We start from the raw sequence: 20,118 nt of genomic DNA, 5'->3' as shown, positions 1-20,118 counted from the left end.
CATACAGCACAGACCCCCCCATACTATAAGTTCCCCCCCCCATACTGTCCAGACCCCCCCCAATACTGCACAGCCCCCCCCCCCATACTATAAGTTCCCCCTGATGGCTGAGAGTGTTGGGAGCGAGGCTTCCCTGGGAGATGTCAGGATGCAGTGGAGCAGACACTGCGCATGCGCACTCGGGGTAGGAGATTTCTTAGCAGATTTGGCCATCAGATTTCTATACCCTCAGTGCGCATGCGCGGCGCCCGAGGCTGTCCTGGCTGGGGAGGCGCGTGCGCAGTGTGGGGCAGGGAGATCGGATGAATGCCCGCTGGTGCGCACGCGCGCTGTCTGTGTCCGACGGGAGTACTTAGGCGCGCGTGCGCACTGGCCCATTAGATCCCCTCCCCCCCCTGTGGCTGCTGGCGCAGGCGTAGTGCGGGTTTCGCGCATGCGCATTAGGTAGCCACCGCTCCCGAACGGTCTGAAATTTTCACCTACCTGCGCCTGCGCGGCGCTGTGCTCCTCCTCCAGCTGTGAAACGTCACTTCCGGTGCGACCGCGTCACTTCCGGTATAGCATTCTGACCAGGTATAGAGCTCTGATTGGTTAATTCTATTTCCGGTTTAGAGAAAGTTCGGCGGAAATTATGTCATAAACTGTGCGACCGATCAACAAACAGTGAGTAACCCCCAGCCCCCCATCCGAACCCCGAAACCGACTAATAGGGAGGCTGTGCGATACGGGGGGGGAGGCTGTGCGATACGGGGGGGGAGGCTGTGCGATACGGGGGGGGAGGCTGTGCGATGGGGGGGGGGCTGTGCGATACGGGGGGGGAGGCTGTGCGATACGGGGGGGGAGGCTGTGCGATACGGGGGGGGAGGCTGTGCGATACGGGGGGGGGGGAGGCTGTGCGATACGGGGGGGGGGGGGGAGGCTGTGCGATACGGTGGGGGAGGCTGTGCGATACGGGGGGGGAGGCTGTGCGATACGGGGGGGGAGGCTGTGCGATACGGGGGGGGAGGCTGTGCGATACGGGGGGGGAGGCTGTGCGATACGGGGGGGGGGCTGTGCGATACGGGGGGGGGAGGCTGTGCGATACGGGGGGGGGAGGCTGTGCGATACGGGGGGGAGGCTGTGCGATACGGGGGGGGAGGCTGTGCGATACGGGGGGGGGAGGCTGTGCGATACGGGGGGGGAGGCTGTGCGATACGGGGGGGGGCTGTGCGATACGGGGGGGAGGCTGTGCGATACGGGGGGGGGGCTGTGCGATACGGGGGGGGGGCTGTGCGATACGGGGGGGGGGCTGTGCGATACGGGGGGGGGCTGTGCGATACGGGGGGGGAGGCTGTGCGATACGGGGGGGGGGGCTGTGCGATGGGGGGGGGGCTGTGCGATACGGGGGGGGAGGCTGTGCGATACGGGGGGGGAGGCTGTGCGATACGGGGGGGAGGCTGTGCGATACGGGGGGGAGGCTGTGCGATACGGGGGGGGGGGCTGTGCGATACGGGGGGGGAGGCTGTGCGATACGGGGGGGGGGCTGTGCGATACGGGGGGGGGCTGTGCGATACGGGGGGGGGGGCTGTGCGATACGGGGGGGGGGGGCTGTGCGATACGGGGGGGGGGGCTGTGCGATACGGGGGGGCTGTGCGATACGGGGGGGGGGGCTGTGCGATACGGGGGGGGGGGCTGTGCGATACGGGGGGGGGGGAGGCTGTGCGATACGGGGGGGGGGGGAGGCTGTGCGATACGGGGGGGGGGGAGGCTGTGCGATACGGGGGGGGGGAGGCTGTGCGATACGGGGGGGGGGAGGCTGTGCGATACGGGGGGGAGTCGAATCCCTACGCTTGCCACCAGTTGTAAGGAAACCTAGTATATCCAATCCTCATTTGGTAGTTTCCTTCCGAACGGCCAGAGCATCAGTAATTATAACTCTCCATTCGGCAGTTGAAATAGTCGAAGTCCATACGAATACAATAGCTTTACAAGATGATTCCCTTAATAAAGCATACAAATACCCAAACATCAGCCGAAGTCTAGAAGAAGGGTACAACAGAACTGGCTTTTAATTATAAAACACTGGCTTTTATGCAAGTCCCCGTGCAATGGGACATCCCACAGGGAGGGACCAAGTACATCCAATCAGTTGCAAGGAAAACATAAAACGCACCCAGCACAAACATACAATTCCCTCCCCTAGTCCTGGAGATAATCAAGTCTGATAAAGTAATAACTTGATTATCTCCAGGTATAGAAAAAATTCCAGTTTTACCCAATATTTAGAACACCCCTTTAGGCATATGGTATCCCCACAAATAATATGTGCCCTGATAACTCTGATCTGTGTGACCAACATATTCATATTTCACCCAGATCGGTTCAGGGGTACTCAAAAAGTATGGAAGTCTTTTGTGACCGGCTAACCGCGAGGTTGCTTCCCAAAACAAACGAGTTTGGGTAGTTTTGCCGGGCCATTTCGTTAAGTAGAATAAAACAAATAATTCCACAAACTGTTTCCCCTGGCTCTTAGCAGCGATTGTTCCCCTCATACGAATGAACAAAAGTACCGAACAGCGCTCTTCTAGCTGTTCGGGAAATTAAGATCCAACATTCGTATGTTGAGACCGGTGTTCGGGAAGTCGAGTGTCAGATTTTAGTTCCAGACACTCGACGACCAAGTCCTGCTGCCTTTGTTCGCACAAAAAAAGATGGTCGTCGTTTTCTCAGCCACGTGGCGTTCGGCAATACGACCGCCGCACAGGTAGAGGGTTCAATTGAGGCATGTTTTGAAGTTAACAAGCCAGGGGGGGGTGGTCTCTGTTCGGTAGTTACATTTACCGAATGAAAAGGGGAGAAATACCGAACATAAAGAGGGATTTCTTCACACGAGGGGGCTGTGTGTGTATCTGTGTGATACGGGGGGAGGGGATCAGTGTGTATCTGTGTGATACGGGGAGGGGGATATAATTTCACTAGTTATTGAACTAGAACATCTCTGATAGCGATAATATAGACTAGGGGTCAGCAACCTATGGCACTTGAGGTGACTTTGTACGGCACTCGAACCTGCCAGAGGCTTGCAGGAGTCCCAGTAAGACTTCAGATATCTGCTAGTGCAATTTGAGCAGTGATTGCAGGTGGTCAGGGACTATGCTCAATTTACGTATAATAGCACATCTCAGATCACTTCCTCCCAGCACTTGTGAATGGGAATCTGCACTACATCAGTAAATCAGCCTGCAGCATCTATCACAGCTCCTTCCCTTGACCTGTACCTGGCTAACTCTGTTCCCATGGGACCCCAGGGAAGCCACCCACACTGCTAGATATACAGACAGCTGCAGAATAAGCCTTCTACTCATACAAATAAAACAAAGGGCCCCCTAACCGGACACCACCGACAATCCACATACACGCACACAGCCCCACAAGCAGTCTTACATGCAATACCACAAACAGCCCTACACATTCACAAACCACCAAACACACAATGTGACACATTATCCAAACGTGCAAACACACAACCCCAAATCATCATGAACGCATACATTATATCAGCCCACATGCATACAAATACAATGTTAAATACACCAATATACAAATACACCACCCATAAATAACACAGGCACAATACAGCAACTTATACACCTTCATTTTAAAAAAATTAGGACCGGCGCGCCAAGAGACTTAAACATCTTGTTAGGCATTGTACTATTAAAAGGTTGCCTACCCTTGATATAGACACTTTCTCATTGCTAGGTGGTCCTCTCAGAATGTCGAAGAGAAAGGTGACTTTTGAAGACGATGGTGTGGGTGAGGAGTCCTCCAAGAGGCATGTGAGTAAAGCAATATTGAAGCTTTCAGTCGATCCACATGCTTCGTAGAGAGTTAGTATTGGATACGTCAGTGGGCACAGACTACAAATTATAACCATGGACTAAGAATTCCTGCTGCCTTTTACCATTTTCACTCATCTAGACATCCAGTCAGCACACATAGTTGTGGTTCAAACATGCTAAATACAAGGCAAGTGTCAGGTAACAGTTTGACTAATTACTGGGGGTCTCCTGGCACCATAACCTCTGCAAAACGCTGTAATGGTTCTGGTACCAAAAAACGTAAAGGGTTACTCTGACACATCGGAGTAAAATGCCCTATTGGGCACTATGGAGACGGTGCCCCCTCTCCCTCGATTTGCAGTAAATTCTGCTAACTGTTTAAATGTAAAACAAACAAACTACCAATAGGTATCTCAAAAATGGGTATAAAGTCGTAATTGACACAGTAAGCCTTAAAACATAACTTTTAATGTGTATATTAAAAGTTAAAACAAATAAAAAGAATATATATGTAAAAAAAATAAAAAAAGCACAAAGCTAAATATTAGTCCTGTATAGCTAGTCTTGCTCGAACTGTCACTGAACCCTCGATTTGCAAATATAGCAGGGAGAATATCAGTGAGACAAGGTACTAAGTAAATCAGAATGTTACAATTGCTACATAAATATGCAGCCAGGATAACAGGGGGAAGCGCAGAGTGCATCTATGCCCTAGACTCTTTTGCAGTTAAGTGTCTACTCGATGTGGGAAGAATGCCTCTTGTGCACCAAATTCCTAAACAGCACACCTATGGGGTAAATGAAATAAGACAATAATTGTCAAAAAATTATAAGGTGCCTGTGGCACGGGAGGTTTCTAATGGTAGTGGACCGCTAGGATAGATGTATGACAATCGATTAAATAAGAATATAGAGAATATAGCAGTCCTAGCGCTAGCTTGATGGTAATGATCTATGTGCCTTTGAGGGCACCCCTTATAAAATGCCTGCACTGCCACTAGGTCCCCCCCATAGCAAGCAAGAATAGTGTTTAGAAGACAGGACTAAAAACGGATGCCTAAATAGAGAAGCGGTTTTGGCTGGCAAGATCGCGGCTGTGTTGATAAAACAACTGAATTATAGCCGACTAGGCGTCCAGAGCCCCTGACTCGCGGGTTTCGCCTGGGTTGCACAACACAGCCGCGATCTTGCCAGCGCCAAAACCGCTTCTCTATTTAGGCATCCGTTTTAGATACACTATTAGGCAGACAGATGCTGTGAAATCCCATAAGAGAAGAATGAATGCTTTCTGGCAAACTGTAAAGAAGTTTGATAGCGATTGGTATTGATGTAATCCAGATCAGATCCCTGCACAGGGAATGAATGGTTTGGCCCACCGTTACACTGTACATACAGGTAGAGGGAATGCAGTCTTTTTTAGCAGCCACTTAGTCACAAACGCTGGCCAAAGTTAGCATTTCTATTTGTTTGTGTGTTAAAAATGCAAAACACAATTATGAATGCTAAATTTGGCCAGTGCTTGTGACTAAGTGGCCAGTGCTTAAGACTGAACATACCCGATTTGCAATACCTTGGTGTAGCAGAGAGGTAGTATAATCCACAAGGTCTCTGCTGATAGACAGGAAAAACAGGCAATAATCCAAGTAGGCAGGTACAGCATACAATAATCCAGGTAGCGTTATAGAATCCTTCCCTCCCAAGAACTAGACGACACATAGGCTGGGAGTCAACTGAGCTTTATTCACAGGCTTCCAGTATTTATGGGATTCCCCATGCAAGGGGTTTCCCTACAGACATTCCAGGGGTTGTACAGTAGGGGACTACATGGGGAACTGAATAACCTGGGCATTTCTCCCATCAGGCACCGCTGCACGAGAGGGATACTCCCACTAGAATATACAGTTAAGTGGATTATCCCCTCGTGCAGCAAAACCGACAATTTACATTAAAAATCATAACTTTAACATTATTCGGTATTTTTGAATGAATGGACGTTCGGCAGATAGCTGGGGTCTGAGCGCACCTTTCGTGAAAGTACCGCTCAGATCCCAGCCTAAATAACCGAACACCGCATGAAATACACATTACATTTATGTTTGCTTCAAACTACCGATTGAGCTTAGGGGACCACATTACCGAAGGACCGGGACTCCCGAACGGCTTGGAAGTCCAGCGGTATCCGTGCCGTCGAGTAGCCGATTTTTGTTCCAGGCGCTCGACGACCAAATACCGCTGGGCTAACAAAGGATCCAAGATGGCCGACCGCCGCATGGTCGGTAGCCGAACGGCAGCCACCCTGAATCCTTCTAATTACCGATTGCAACACTGTTGCAATCCTTAATGGGAGCCACACAACCTCCTGTGTGTGGTCTCCCTTCATTAGTTTGTGTGTTTCACGAACAGTGATGAAATTCACCGTTGGGTCTAATACTATATGAATACTATACTATATCCCTTTAAGAGGTACGACATCGGAGTGTAATATCCCTTTAAAGGGGAAATCTGAATGCTCTCTGAACAACTGCATTCAGATATATTGAATTATATTATGTATGAAGCAATGATATTTTTTCACTGCATAGGATAGTCCTCTATTGTATATGTTTCTGTATATGTACAAATGACATCTAAGACTTTATTTGTCTAAAAATGCCATCTAATATGTAGAAATGCCATCTAAGATTCTATCTGTTTACAGAGCTTTTATTCATATAGTATTAGACCCAATAATAGGTGGATATTGACATTCTGGCTGTTTTCAGACTGTGTGTAATAATAGGATCAGTTTTGAATCTGATGTAGGAAGTTCAATAGAAGTTTATACGTAGGTTAGTAATTGACTAGCTAAATGCGATCGAGATAACCACGCCCCCCGACCAATGGAGTGACAAAGGGGGAGGAGATATGCACTCAAAAAGAGGGCTGGAACTTCATGACGTCGTCAGAGGAAGCCTGTGGAGGCGGGCGAAACGCATCACACGTACGTCATCAGAGGGGCGGACCACGTGATCGGAACAAAACCAGGAAGTGATTCACATCCTTGATTGTTTTACATGCTTTTATGTGGGTGACTCTGCGAGTCTATACCCACTAGATCCCAAGTAAGGGTTTTTAACTTTTGTTATTAAATAAATTGCCTGTGATATTATTCAATTGGAGGTCCTGCCCTTCTTTTTCACACAGCACTATTGAACTACCAGTGGACATATACGTTGGAACAATCTTTATATTTACAGATCAATTTAGCGCGCTTTTTTTTGGTAATTATTGTTCCGCTAGCGTATGGCTCTGCCTCCTTGGCTGAGATTATTGCAATTGAGAATCTCATCTAATCCACTGCTTTTCTATGGGAAAGCATTGTGATTGGCTGACATCATCAATTCTGAGCCAAGTCGGAGGAGTGGAGCCAAACACCACACTGGCCAATCCGCATCTCCTCATTGAGATGCATTGAATCTTGCATCTCTGTTAGGAATATTCAACGCCTCCATACATATTCTGGAGATGCTGAATGTCAGTGCTGCACAACTCAGGAAGCACCTTGTGGCGAAACCAGCTTCGCCACTGTGAACTGGAGAGGCCTGGTTGCTAGCCTCCTGCCCTGCGACTACGGCCCCTGGACATATTGCTCTATAAAAACTATATTTGGGCATATTGTACTGTATATTACTGCTACTGGGCCTTTAAGGGCCATCCGTGAACTTATTGGGACTTTTGTGATACTGTACCTTTAAGACTGTAGAACATGGTACTTTAACCCTGCCTTTAATATCCTGTATTTAGTTATATGTTGAGTTAACCTGGGATATAGATATGCAGTATTCATCTGATTGTTCGGTAGAATCACTCCATTCAGTATATTGAGTGAAACTACCGAACAACCAGACCACCCAGGACTAAGTGTGCCTCCAATTACCGTTTGCAACAATGTTGCAAACAGGTAATTGGCAATCTATGCAATGTATTCTGTGTCCTCTGGGTGGCCGCCATTCGGGAGCCGAACACGTGGCGGCGGCCATCTTAAACTACCGAACAGCGGTGTTTTGCCGTCGAGTGTCTGGAACTAAAATCGGACACTTGACTAGGCAAACACCGCTGAGACCTCCATACTTCCAGAAATTCGTATAGAAACTACCGAATGGCCTGCCGTTCGGTTGAAAGAACCCCACAAACAAGGGAATTCATTCAAACCCTCTCCAGGCTCTATAACACAGGCAATTCGCCTGTTTTCATTCCCTTGTTTGTGACCGACCGCAGGGCCAAAATGCATGGAACTGTTTTCGGATACTTTACCCATGCGGTCGGTCAAATCTTTGGAACCCCATATCTCCCGAACCATTCATCCGAATGACTTGATTTTCGAATATGTTGTCCCCCTGAATAAGGACTATCCAGCGATGCTGGATTTAAGGGTGTATCATAGGTATTTGGGGTACATCCAGGAATTGGGGAAAAGGGTGTACGTTATAATTATGTTAAGTGTTAATCTAAGGGGAGGAAATGTGTGGGAGGTACATCCATGTGATTGGTTAATTTCATCCTCCCCCTGGGAGTGTCCTGTATGTACCTGTTTGTAATAAAAGCCAGGCTGGGTGTCCCAGTCCAGAGTTCCTGTTTAACCCTCAAAATGAAGTGTCGTCTCATTATTGGGGGGAAGGATTTATTGCATGCTGTTCCAGTTGACTGCTAGGAGTACAAGCCTATTCGTATGGTTCCTATTCAATGGTCTACAGCATTCATATGCTTGGGAGAATTCAAAAGGTTTCTCGGATTCAGTGTTCGTGTGTCTCCAGTCGGGAGAATGGTGTTTGCAGTAGCTGCCTGTGCATCTGGAAAGGGGATTATCGCCTAAACTGGGTTTTATCCTCTTGTAAGTGAAACGGTCCGTTACACACCTCTAGTGGCTGTCTGAGTGACTGCCACTGGAGGTATCCCTAAGCAGCAATGTAATCATTCCTGCATGTCCTAGCAAGCTATTAACAGAGCAATTAATAATCAATTCAAAATTAAACAGACTGTGCAAGTCACATGCAGGGAGGTGTGACCAGGACTGTATAAACAATCCATTTCCTGGCACTGCAGGTCCCCTCTCCATCCCACCTCCCATCCCAGGTTGCTGAGGGGGTTAAAACCCCTTCAGTGACTTACCTGTATGCAGCGCCAATGTCCCTCGGCCCTGGATCAGGCTCCGCCAACTCTCCTCTCCCGCCGACATCCGCTGGCGGGGGAGACCTAATGCGCATGCGAGGCAATTGCCGCGTGCACACATTACACCGCCCCATAGGAAAGCATTATTCAATGCTTTCCTATGGGGGTTCTGGTGACGCTGGAGGTCCTCATGCATTGCGTGAGGACGTCCAGCATCTCTTAAAACACTAAAAGTGTTTTAAGAACCCGGAAGTTCCTCTAGTGGCTGTCTCGTAGACAGCCACTAGAGGAGGACTTAACCCTGTTAGGCAATTAGTGCAGTTTATGGAAGAAGTTGGCACCAAGACCACTCCAATGGGCAGGAGTGGTCTGGGTGCCTGGAGTGTCCCTTTAAAATAGTTTTTTTTTTTTTTGTGTGTGTGTGTGTGTGTGTGCATATAGTGTCCTTTTTAAATAAAAATGCGGTGTCTTGGGTTGGAAGAGTGGATTTTTGCAATGTATCCTACTGATCACACTTTAATTTGTCTTCGTTCAGTTCCCTGACGCGGTTGGAGGCCCTGGGAGTCGGTTTAAAGGAAAACATTCACTGGACAGCGATGAGGAAGATGACGATGAAAGCGGAGACTCTGCTAAATATAACATGTTGGCCCCGGAAGATGTGGAGGGTAAGTGCTCACAGTGTGGAGTCTCAGACTCTGTTAATTGACTGCCAAACACTCTAAACACTAAAACCAGTACATCGTAACGTGTGTTTTTACAAAAAGTGCAGATTTAAATAGAAATTGACACTTGAAAATGAACCTTTTTACACCCCCTGCCTGTCAGTCACAGATGGTCCTGTTACTTCCTGGGTTGGTTAACGTTAAAGTAGATAAACTCGATAGGCAGCAATTGCTCAGAGCACCTACCTTGAAAACGCTATATATATATATACCCCAGTGAAAAAGATGTATAATTAAATGCATGAGTGTTTTTGGTCGTGTATCTACTAAATGTTTTGGGTGGTGTGGGTTATTTATTTTTATTTTTTTGCCAGTGGAGTGTCCCTTTTAAGTGCATAGATTTCTTTTTACTTGGATAACAAAGGCTGAAGCTTGCCTTAAACTCCAGCCTTTGCCAATTTTGCCAAGTGTAGGAAAATGCATAAGACAAAGTTGTCCCTACTTTGTCTTGTGTTTTAAAGAGAAACCGATGAGAATCAAATGAAGAAAAGGACAAATTCTGAAAGAGCAGAACAATAAATGGCAAAACTGCAAGTTTGAGGTGACAGCCACGAGAATAGGGCTCCCAACGCCCCATCCCATGAGAATACTTCCTTTAATCTCTAACTTCCTTTGTCCTCAGGCAATTGAGTTATCCAAACATGATGGGAATTGTAGTGCAGCAAGGGGATTGGTTGGGAAGCTGGAGGGTAGAAGCCCTCCGTAAGCAGTGGACTTTTTTTCTAACATGGTTGTTGGGGATAAAATCAGCTATATACGAAACTCTCTTAGTTAGATGGATATTTTGCTGGAGCCACACCCTCTTGGATAGACAGACAGGATCCCGGGAATCAGCCAAGAAGACAAGAGATGTGTTCAATAACCAATTCAAAGTTTATTTAAACGTCAGTAAGATATATACCCCATTTCCATGTCGGTGGGGGTCATGAGCGTTTATTACATAATATGTTTTTCACAAGTTATAAACTGCTGTGTCTAGTTATAATCTTTCGTCATATAACGCAACACATATTTGATTAAAATCAGATATTTACAAATACCGATATCTTGGACAATTAACAAGAACATTTTGAAATCCGTATTTTTCCCGTAACTAGGATTTTATATAAATTCTATTTCCGAGAATATGAGATAAAATGCCAAATTTATTCTTGGTTCAAATTAACACTTATATGGACAGCTAGGATAGATATCAAAATGGATATTTGTATCTACAATGGTCAAATAATTTGGAGGGTGTGATTTGCTCTCTGTAATATACGAGTTACCGGTCAGTAGCGCGGAGAACAGATTTCCCATTTTTATTTTTAGGCCCTGTTTGATTGCACTTTATTTTCCGATTCCACTCCTTACATTGCTGTCTGTTTCTGAATAAACACTCGAGCATCTCTTCAATCATTACTACAGGGCAGGAGAGTGCCACCCTGGACTCCGAGGGCGGTGTACTAATAACGCCATTTAACCTGAATGAAGAGATGGAGGAGGGGCACTTTGACTCAGAAGGCAATTACTTCTTAAAGAAGGAAGCACAGATTCGAGATCACTGGCTGGACAACATTGACTGGGTAAGGGGGCGAGAGGTTACTCCATGTTGGATTAGTCCAAAGAGTTTGTTAAAACTCCCAGTGATATGAAGTGGTCATGGTGCCAGGAGTTTATAGTGTGAAACTCTGCATGTTGTTGCTGGAGTAGGGGTTACAGTGTCATTTGGGTGTCGTTAGCTGGCCCCTGGATAATGTCAATTTTCATGCACACTGTGCAATTTATTAGCTAAGAATAGTCCGCTGAGGCTCTCTGCCAGTATATGGTGAGTGGGTTCTGCAGAAGCCAGTAGCTGTGTCATCATTGCAAAGAGGAGTCTCTGAGCCCAGCTGGGACACCGATAAGAGGGGGAAAGCATTGCTAAGTAGTTTGCCCCATTATTGGGAACTGGGCCAGGGGGCTTCTCCATTTATCACCACCCTTCAGCAATCTCTATCTTAACAGGTCCGCATTAAGGAGGTTGCAGCCCCTCAGCTGGAAGAGTCTAAGAATGATCCTGATACTGATTCTGATGAGGGTCGTGCCCCTTTAGGAATGAGAGTGCTTCTAGAAGGGATCTTAGAATTGCTGCTACCTGGAGAAACTGTGGCAAAAGGCATTCAACGGCTTGGAGGAACAGGGGTTAGAAAGAGACTAGGAGTTCAGAGAGAGAGGGCTCTGCAGGGCAGAGCAGGCAGTAGAAGAAAGAAATCTACAATCAAAGAAGACTTGACTGCATCAGAGAAAGAAGAGCAATTAAAGATGGATCAAGGACAGAGCGGGGTAGAGAGACTGGAGGATCAGGAAGAAGCAGAGAAAGTGCAAACAGGAGGACTGCGGCAAGAGGATGTCGGATGTGCAGAGCCAGTCTCAGATCTCCACGAAGGACCAGTCACTGGACTAGAGGCCTCTGAAAGCAAATCCCGGCACCTAGAACACCTTATATCTTTAGCGGATCAGATGGTGGCGCTGGGTGTGTACGAAGTGTATCAGGACACGTATGAAAAACTGGCATACAGATTGCGAGCCCTTGAGCCTCCCCGTGTGGTTGATATGTTTGCAGACGAAATTGAGGAGGAAAAGCTGGAAACAAAAGGAGGTAAGAACCTGTCATGGTAAACAGATTGGTAAACTAAAATACTGTCTTGATCTCTAACATTAAACGTTAAACATTCCTCTTCTCACCATCACCAGCCTCTATCAGCCAGTTAATGTCTTCTGTCTACTTGGTCCATTCTTTCCTTGTAGTTCGACCAGCAGTTGATGAAGTTCTATGGGAATATAAATGGGAAAATAAAGAAGAAGCCGAGCTATATGGACCTTTCACCAGCTCCCAGATGCAGGTAATCACTTGCCGACCTGATACAAATGTGCATCTCTGCTTCCGGCTGCTCGGGGGGGGGGGGGGGGGGCGCACCAGACAAGCAGCAGGTGGCCTTGGGGGAGGGGGCACTAGACAAGCAGTGGGTGGCTTCGGGGGGGGGGGGGGTGTCACCAGACAAGCAGCGGGTGGCCTTGGGGGGGGGGGCACTAGACAAGAAGTGGGTGGCTTCGGGGGGGGGGGGGGGGTCACCAGACAAGCAGTGGGTGGCCTTGGGGGGTGTCACCAGACAAGCGGGTGGCCTTGGGGGGGGGGGGTCACCAGACAAGCAGCAGGTGGCCTTGGGGGGGGGTCACCAGACAAGCAGCGGGTGGCCTTGGGGGGGGGGGGGTGTCACCAGACAAGCAGCGGGTGGCCTTGGGGGGGGGTCACCAGACAAGCAGCGGGTGGCCTTGGGGGGGGTCACCAGACAAGCAGCAGGTGGCCTTGGGGGGGGTCACCAGACAAGCAGCGGGTGGCCGGGGGGGGGCGCACCAGACAAGCAGCAGGTGGCCTTGGGGAAAGGGGCACTAGACAAGAAGCGGGTGGCTTCGGGGGGGGGTCACCAGACAAGCAGCGGGTGGCCTTGGGGGGGGGGGGGGGGGGTCACCAGACAAGCAGCGGGTGGCCTTGGGGGAGGGGGCACTAGACAAGAAGCGGGTGGTTTCGGGGGGGGGGTCACCAGACAAGCAGCAGGTGGCCTTTGGGGGGGGGGGGGGGGGGGTCACCAGACAAGCAGTGGGTGGCCTTGGGGGGTGTCACCAGACAAGCGGGTGGCCTTGGGGGGTGGGGTGTCACCAGACAAGCAGCGGGTGGCCTTGGGGGGGGGGGTCACCAGACAAGCAGCGGGTGGCCTTGGGGGGGGGGGGGGGTCACCAGACAAGCAGCAGGTGGCCTTGGGGGGGGGGGGGGGGGTCACCAGACAAGCAGCGGGTGGCCTTGGGGGAGGGGGCACTAGACAAGAAGCGGGTGGCTTCGGGGGGGGGGGGTCACCAGACAAGCAGCAGGTGGCCTTTGGGGGGGGGGGGTCACCAGACAAGCAGTGGGTGGCCTTGGGGGGTGTCACCAGACAAGCGGGTGGCCTTGGGGGGGGGGGTCACCAGACAAGCAGCGGGTGGCCTTGGGGGGGTCACCAGACAAGCAGCGGGTGGCCTTGGGGGGGGGGGGGTCACCAGACAAGCAGCGGGTGGCCTTGGGGGGGGTGTCACCAGACAAGCAGCGGGTGGCCTTGGGGGGGGGGGGTCACCAGACAAGCAGCGGGTGGCCTTGGGGGGGGTGTCACCAGACAAGCAGCGGGTGGCCTTGGGGGGGGGGGGGTCACCAGACAAGCAGCGGGTGGCCTTGGGGGGGGGGTCACCAGACAAGCAGCGGGTGGCCTTGGGGGGGGGGGGGGTCACCAGACAAGCAGCGGGTGGCCTTGGGGGGGGGGGGCACCAGACAAGCAGCGGGTGGCCTTGGGGGGGGGGGTCACCAGACAAGCAGCGGGTGGCCTTGGGGGGGGGGGTCACCAGACAAGCAGCGGGTGGCCTTGGGGGGGGGGGGGGGTCACCAGACAAGCAGCGGGTGGCCTTGGGGGGGGGGGTCACCAGACAAGCAGCGGGTGGCCTTGGGGGGGGGGGGGTCACCAGACAAGCAGCGGGTGGCCTTGGGGGGGGGGGGTCACCAGACAAGCAGCGGGTGGCCTTGGGGGGGGGGGGGCAACCAGACCAGCAGTGGGTGGCCTTGGGGGGGGCACTAGACAAGCAGTGGGTGGCCTTGGGGGGGGGGGCACTAGACAAGCAGTGGGTGGCCTTGGGGGGGGCACTAGACAAGCAGTGGGTGGCCTTGGGGGGGGCACTAAACAAGCAGCGGGTGGCTTGGGGGGGGGGTCACCAGACAAACAGTGGGTGGCCTTGGGGGGGGGGCACTAGACAAGCAGTGGGTGGCCTTGGGGGGGGGCACTAGACAAGCAGTGGGTGGCCTTGGGGGGGGGCACTAAACAAGCAGCGGGTGGCTTGGGGGGGGGGTCACCAGACAAACAGTGGGTGGCCGTGGGGGGGGCACCAGACAAGCAGTGGGTGGCCGTGGGGGGGGCACCAGACAAGCAGCGGGTGACCTTGGGGGGGGGGGGCACCAGACAAGCAGTGGATGGCCGTGGGGTGGGGGGGGGGGCAACCGGACAAGCAGCGGGTAGCCTTGGGGGGGGCACCAGACAAGCAGCGAGGCCACCTGAGGGCTGCTCCCCTTGGCCACCCGCTGCTTGTTTGCTTCCCAACGCCCCCACATAGCTTGATTGCACTGTTTGTTTGTTTGTTTTTCAAGAACTGTCTCTCTGATCTATGTGTAACCATGTTATTGTTTTAGGACTGGGTGGATGAAGGCTACTTTGTCGATGGTGTGTACTGCCGGCGTGTGAACAGCTCAGGCAGTCAGTTCTACAATTCGAAGAGGATAGACTTTGATCTTTATGTGTGAAGTTTTCCTGCGTTTTTACAGATCTTCCGAAGTGTTACAAAATACTTTACCATCTGTTACACATGCCCCTCCCACAGAATGCCACTTATATCGCCTCTGTATATTCTCTAAGGCACGCAATGTGTCCAGTACTCAGGAGTACCATTACGTGGTGTGTGTCTCCTTTACTTTGTAAGAATTTTGTGGCAGTTTTAATAAAATACTTTATTTATTTTCTGAGTCTCTAAACTCTCTTACTTTAACACTATCCAGCAGCTCCACATAACCTTGTCATCTGCCCACTGTGTAACCCTCTACTTTTTTATATTGTCCACTTCTACCATGTAATCCTCTACTTCCTTATATTATCCCGTTCTACCACGTAACTCTCTAGTTCCTTATATTGTCTACCTCTACTTTCTTATATTGCCCACCTCTGCCATGTAACACTACTTTCTTATATTGTCCACTTCTACTGTGACCCTCTACTTTCTTATACTGTCCACCTCCACCGTGTTACCCTCTACTTCCTTATACTGCCAACCTCCGCCTTGTAACACTACTTTCTTGTATTGTCCACTTCTACCGTATAACTCTACTTTCTTGTATTGTCCACTTCTACCACATAACCCTCTACTTTCTTATTTTTTGTTTTTTACTTTTATCACTTCGATATGTGCAGATGTATAGGTGCATTACAGACAGGTCACATTGCGTCCAATATGTTGTTACAATATAAGGGTGAGTGTAGAAAAACATAATTTGTGTTACAATTAAGCTTAACATAAGTACAGCAACGTTCAAACAATGGTTTCAAAGATGATGCATTACAGAAAGTATAGATAGAACATCTATTCATGCAAAAACCTCGGTGTGTACTTAGTGTTGGAGAAAGCATGTAGGTCACCCATGGTGTTACTCATATTGGTTTAGCCAGGCAATTGGGCGTGCTTCAGTCCCCAACTGCATAGGCGACCAGGTCATGAAGTTGCAGTAATGGATTGTAGGTAATTGTGAGCCATTCCTAGGTATCAGAGGAGTCATGGAAAGTGATCTTCCCCCTGTTCTCATGTCTGTGAGTGCGGCACATATAGCAAAAGAAGCACTAGTGGTAAGAGAATGAGACAGCGCTGGTCAACTTACAGGCAGCAACCCTTAAAACAAGACAAATAAAAACAACAATAAAAAAGGCTGCGCCACAATAAATAAAAAAATTGTGTATATAAAAAAGATAATTGGCACAAACAAATGACAAAAATACACAATATAAAATTTCCATAACGCGTTTCGTCAATAATGGGTTATTCCATTTGAAAAAGTCTGTTGACGAAACGCGTTATGGAAATTTTATATTGTGTATTTTTGTCATTTGTTTGTGCCAATTATCTTTTTTATATACACAATTTTTATTTTACCCTGGCTTTTTATTGTTTTAATTATTTTTTACTTTTTTGGTTTTATAACCGTTTGGAAGTTTCCTGCACCCCAAGAAATCCTAGGTGGGGATCAATCCACCTATGCTGATATCACAGAGCAGTCGGTCTGCTCTATTTGTAAGTACGTTTTTAATTAATTTATATTGACACTGTCATACAGTGAGCATTATTGGCTGTCTTCTTTTTTTTTTTCTGAGAATTGGACACCAGTGACGGAGAGGTACCCACTACATATCCCATAAGCAGGGATTGTACCGCTGTACGTGCTTTACCCTAGAACTGGATATAAGCTCTTGCAAATGTGAGTTCTCTAGCATTATTTTCTATTACGTCCATATTTGAGCTATACATATTGCACTATTGGTTGTCCCTCTCTTTTATTTTCTATATAAGTGGAACCACTACAATATCTGAAGACCCCATCATTGCACCAACTTCCTTAAAGACCATTCGTAAGGACATATAAGTTGGACTTCCTTTTATTTGGATTTTGCTTATTTTTATTTTTTATTATTTATTGTGGCGCAGCCTTTTTTATTGTTGTTTTTAAAACAAGCACTAATAACTGAAGAATAACAGATTAATGGAATATATTCAAAGAAAGTAAAAAATAAACCTTAATGGTAGTCCGGTTGGGTGCAAACGTATTTTTCGTAAGTGCATGTATCGTGGATCCCGCCTCATATGTATATTAGTCAAGATCTTCTACATTTCCTTGTGGAATGGTATTGTTGTGCGCCTTAACTGCCAGAGGCGCCATGCGCAGTGTCGGCTATGTCGGGTTATTCCTGACTCCACCTTTGTCAGTGCTTGTGATAAGTGTCTACATCCCATCGTGAGTAGGTTGTATCCGATATTGGAATGAGTGTTTTGAGCCAAGGTTTCCATATATGTGGATATCTCGTTTACGTGTCTGCAGTGGGAGTAATTCCTCCATAATTCTAATGTTCTACCCTAGATAACCATTCCTCAATCGCAGGTGGAATTTGTTGTTTCCAGTATTTTGTAATTAGGGCCTTGGCCCCTGTCAATAGGTAAAATTCTAATGAGTTGCAGTAAATTTTAAGAGGTTTGGGGAGATATGTAGGATCTCCGAGAAGGAGTGTGGTTTCGGTATTTTGGTTAAGGTGGTTATCACAGTTATAATGGCGTTCCAGAAGGTGCGCAGTATGGGACAGTCCCACCAAATATGCTGGTATGTGCCCTTATCCCTTTCGCACCTCCAGCACTGGTCGGGTACTAGGGGTTATATGTGGTGAAGTCGCATGGGATAGTCTATACTATCTATTGATCAGTTTGTAATTGGCTTAGACTAATGAGATATTTAGAGTTTTTGTGGGCGGTATGGAACATTTTGTGCCAATCACGTGGTGAAAGTGTGATTCCTTATTCTTGGTTCCAATCCTTTGTGTATTTGGGTAGGAATTTGCAGGCTGTTTTTTTCTTTTCCATGTGAGAGGCTTTGAGCACCAGGTCTTGAATGTGGAGTAAGGGAGGGACAAAGGTAGGTTCTTGATTGTGGATACAAAATTAGTTAATTGGTGGTACCAGAATATGTCCATGAATGTTGGCTGTTCTCGAGGGCAGAGTTCAGTGAGTGGTCTGATTTTCCCCATCTTTAGTTATATCCACCAGGGTTGTTGTGACGAAGTGCCCTTCGCCACTTGTGCCTGGAGAAGACTCATTGCCAGCCTCTTGCCTTGTGACTATGGCCACTGGGAGAGTTTGCCCTTTAAAAACGTTATTTGGGCTTATGCACTTTTATCAGACTGTTTCTGGCCCTTTAAATGCTCTGGGTAAAGATCTGTACTTTTGTTATGGCACTTCGGATGCAGTCAAAGTGGCCGCCATGCGACAAACGAACACGTGGCGGCGGCCATTTTAATTTCGGTCAAAATGGGACTTCCACCTAACTCGCGAACGGCTGAACGTATTCAAATGAAATTTGGATATGTTGTTCCCATAGTTATGCTGTTTCTAAAAATGTAAGTTTTATGCAAATATGATGTGTAATTTGAAAAAGTTGTGTAAAATTTGCTGTGATGAATGGGAGTGTTTAACTGTGTGTCTGTATATGATTGGTTGTTACGTTTGTGTTTTCAGTACCCAACAAGGTCCACATGGGTGGTAACCTTGGAGGGAAATGTGTATAAAAGAAGCAATAAAGCCTCAGTGCATTCTTTTCCTGTTTGACCCTCAACACGTAGTCTTGTCTCGTGATTGGAGGGGGAACTGCTAGAATCACACTGGGGATTGCTATACTTTGTATACTCCCTTGAGCTCTAATCACTTAGCTCTTTTAAGAGCTGTTCCTGATACGCTTTCCTGGAGGAGAGGTCTTTTCCACATGGAGGACAGAAGCTGATCCAGAGTGGAAGGAAGACGGTGAGACTCCAGTTAAGCTACGGCGGGTGTGGAGTCTGCGGTGGTTGTGGTGTCTGGTGTGGTGCTTGTGGTCCTCGGCGCAAGCTAGGAAGCGTCCATCAACGGAAGGTACTCGGTCGGAGTACAGGTGATCCGTTACAGTTATATATTAGAGATATGTAGGCTTTGGCCAGGGAGCTCCTTGTATGTCATGGGGAATGTTGTGTTATGAGATATTGGGAACAGAGATGTTATCAAGCAAAACCAATGGGCAAATTTCTTTGAAAGTTGTAATAGTGGGCTTATAGTAGGGTGTTGTTTAGGGCAGAGGTGGGAGGAAGGCTCCACCTGCCATGGTATAGAGGCCAGTGGCTAATTTATCAATTCCTCTTCCATAGATCTCCAGTGTTTACAGCTATCTTTTCGGCACCATTCCAGTATTCTGGTGAACTGTGTGAATAAGTAGTATTGAATAGGGTCACACATGCCCAGCCCTCCCATGGTCTTGGGCCTTATCAAGATGCTAAATTAGAGACTGGTCTTTTACCGAACCAGATAAAATCTGTGAATATCTTCTGTATGGCGGCAAAAAATTAGTGGAGGAATGTCTATGGGTAATGTTTGGTATATGTAGAGCAGACGGGAAGTGCATTCATTTTGAGAATATTTACTCTGCCAATCCAGGAAAAGTGTGGTTCTTCAGGACTAGGCGTAGTGGTGAGAAATTTAGATGATATGTGTCCTGTGAATGTTGGGTGATTTGAACTCCTAAATATGTGGTGCTGAGCTATTTTGAAGGGGAACAACATTCTGATCTTGGTAAGCAATTGATCGGTGACTACTATTGGGAGGATTTCACTTTTATCATAATTCACCTTCAAGTTTGAAATTTTCAAGTAGGTGGACAGCTCAGACATGAGGCGAGGCCTGCCGGATCAGTGTTAGTGAATAAGCATATGCTGAAATCTTGTATTGGATCCGTGGACCATGTATGCCACATGTATTCATGTTAGACCACACAGCATTGAGGAAGGGCTCCACGGCTAGTATAAAAAGTGAGGGCGAGAGGGGCCAGCCCTGCCTCGTGCCATTGAGAAAAGGTAGGGTATCACCTGCACTTGTGTCTGTGGTTAAGAATAAGGGGGCCTAACCGATGCCAGCCACCTCTCACCAAATCCCATGTCTGCCAACACGTTAAAAAGTAGGTACTGGGGGGGCGGCCTCACTGCACAGATGAGAGGAAGCAAACAGCTCCTGCCATATGCTGCAATTAATGCAGACTTACACAGACCAACAGAGAGGTGACACTCAGC

The 20,118-nt window shown here is 48.3% G+C and overlaps 1 protein-coding gene across 2 annotated transcripts; it reads left to right on the top strand.

The window, feature by feature from the left end:
* Nucleotides 1–589: 589 nt before the first annotated feature.
* CD2BP2 (CD2 cytoplasmic tail binding protein 2) lies at nucleotides 590–15,240 on the top strand. 2 transcript variants are annotated; one of them, XM_063429123.1, is made up of 7 exons: nucleotides 590–667; nucleotides 3,742–3,818; nucleotides 9,505–9,634; nucleotides 11,099–11,256; nucleotides 11,678–12,311; nucleotides 12,461–12,555; nucleotides 14,916–15,240. In XM_063429123.1, exons 2-7 carry the CDS (start codon nucleotides 3,756–3,758, stop codon nucleotides 15,024–15,026), a joined length of 1,191 nt encoding a protein of 396 aa, XP_063285193.1. In that variant the 5' UTR covers nucleotides 590–667; nucleotides 3,742–3,755; the 3' UTR covers nucleotides 15,027–15,240. The 2 variants fall into 2 exon arrangements, with proteins under 2 accessions (XP_063285193.1, XP_063285194.1); XM_063429124.1 differs by having other exon boundaries at nucleotides 618–663.
* The last annotated feature ends 4,878 nt before the right edge of the window (nucleotides 15,241–20,118 follow it).

The sequence above is a fragment of the Pelobates fuscus genome, chromosome 8, assembly GCF_036172605.1.
Source record: "Pelobates fuscus isolate aPelFus1 chromosome 8, aPelFus1.pri, whole genome shotgun sequence".
Lineage (NCBI taxonomy): Eukaryota > Metazoa > Chordata > Amphibia > Anura > Pelobatidae > Pelobates > Pelobates fuscus.
Note: the sequence above shows the minus strand (reverse complement) of the source record. Positions and strands in the feature narration are given on the sequence as shown.

What these genes read in the sequence shown, in the direction of transcription:
- CD2BP2 (XM_063429123.1), top strand. Translation starts at nt 3,756, where the DNA reads ATGTCGAAGAGAAAGGTGACTTTTGAAGACGATGGTGTGGGTGAGGAG. An exon ending in GGCCCCGGAAGATGTGGAGG is followed by an intron (nt 9,635 to 11,098) that starts GTAAGTGCTCAC and finishes TCATTACTACAG; the next exon opens with GGCAGGAGAGTGCCACCCTG. An exon ending in GGCTGGACAACATTGACTGG is followed by an intron (nt 11,257 to 11,677) that starts GTAAGGGGGCGA and finishes CTATCTTAACAG; the next exon opens with GTCCGCATTAAGGAGGTTGC.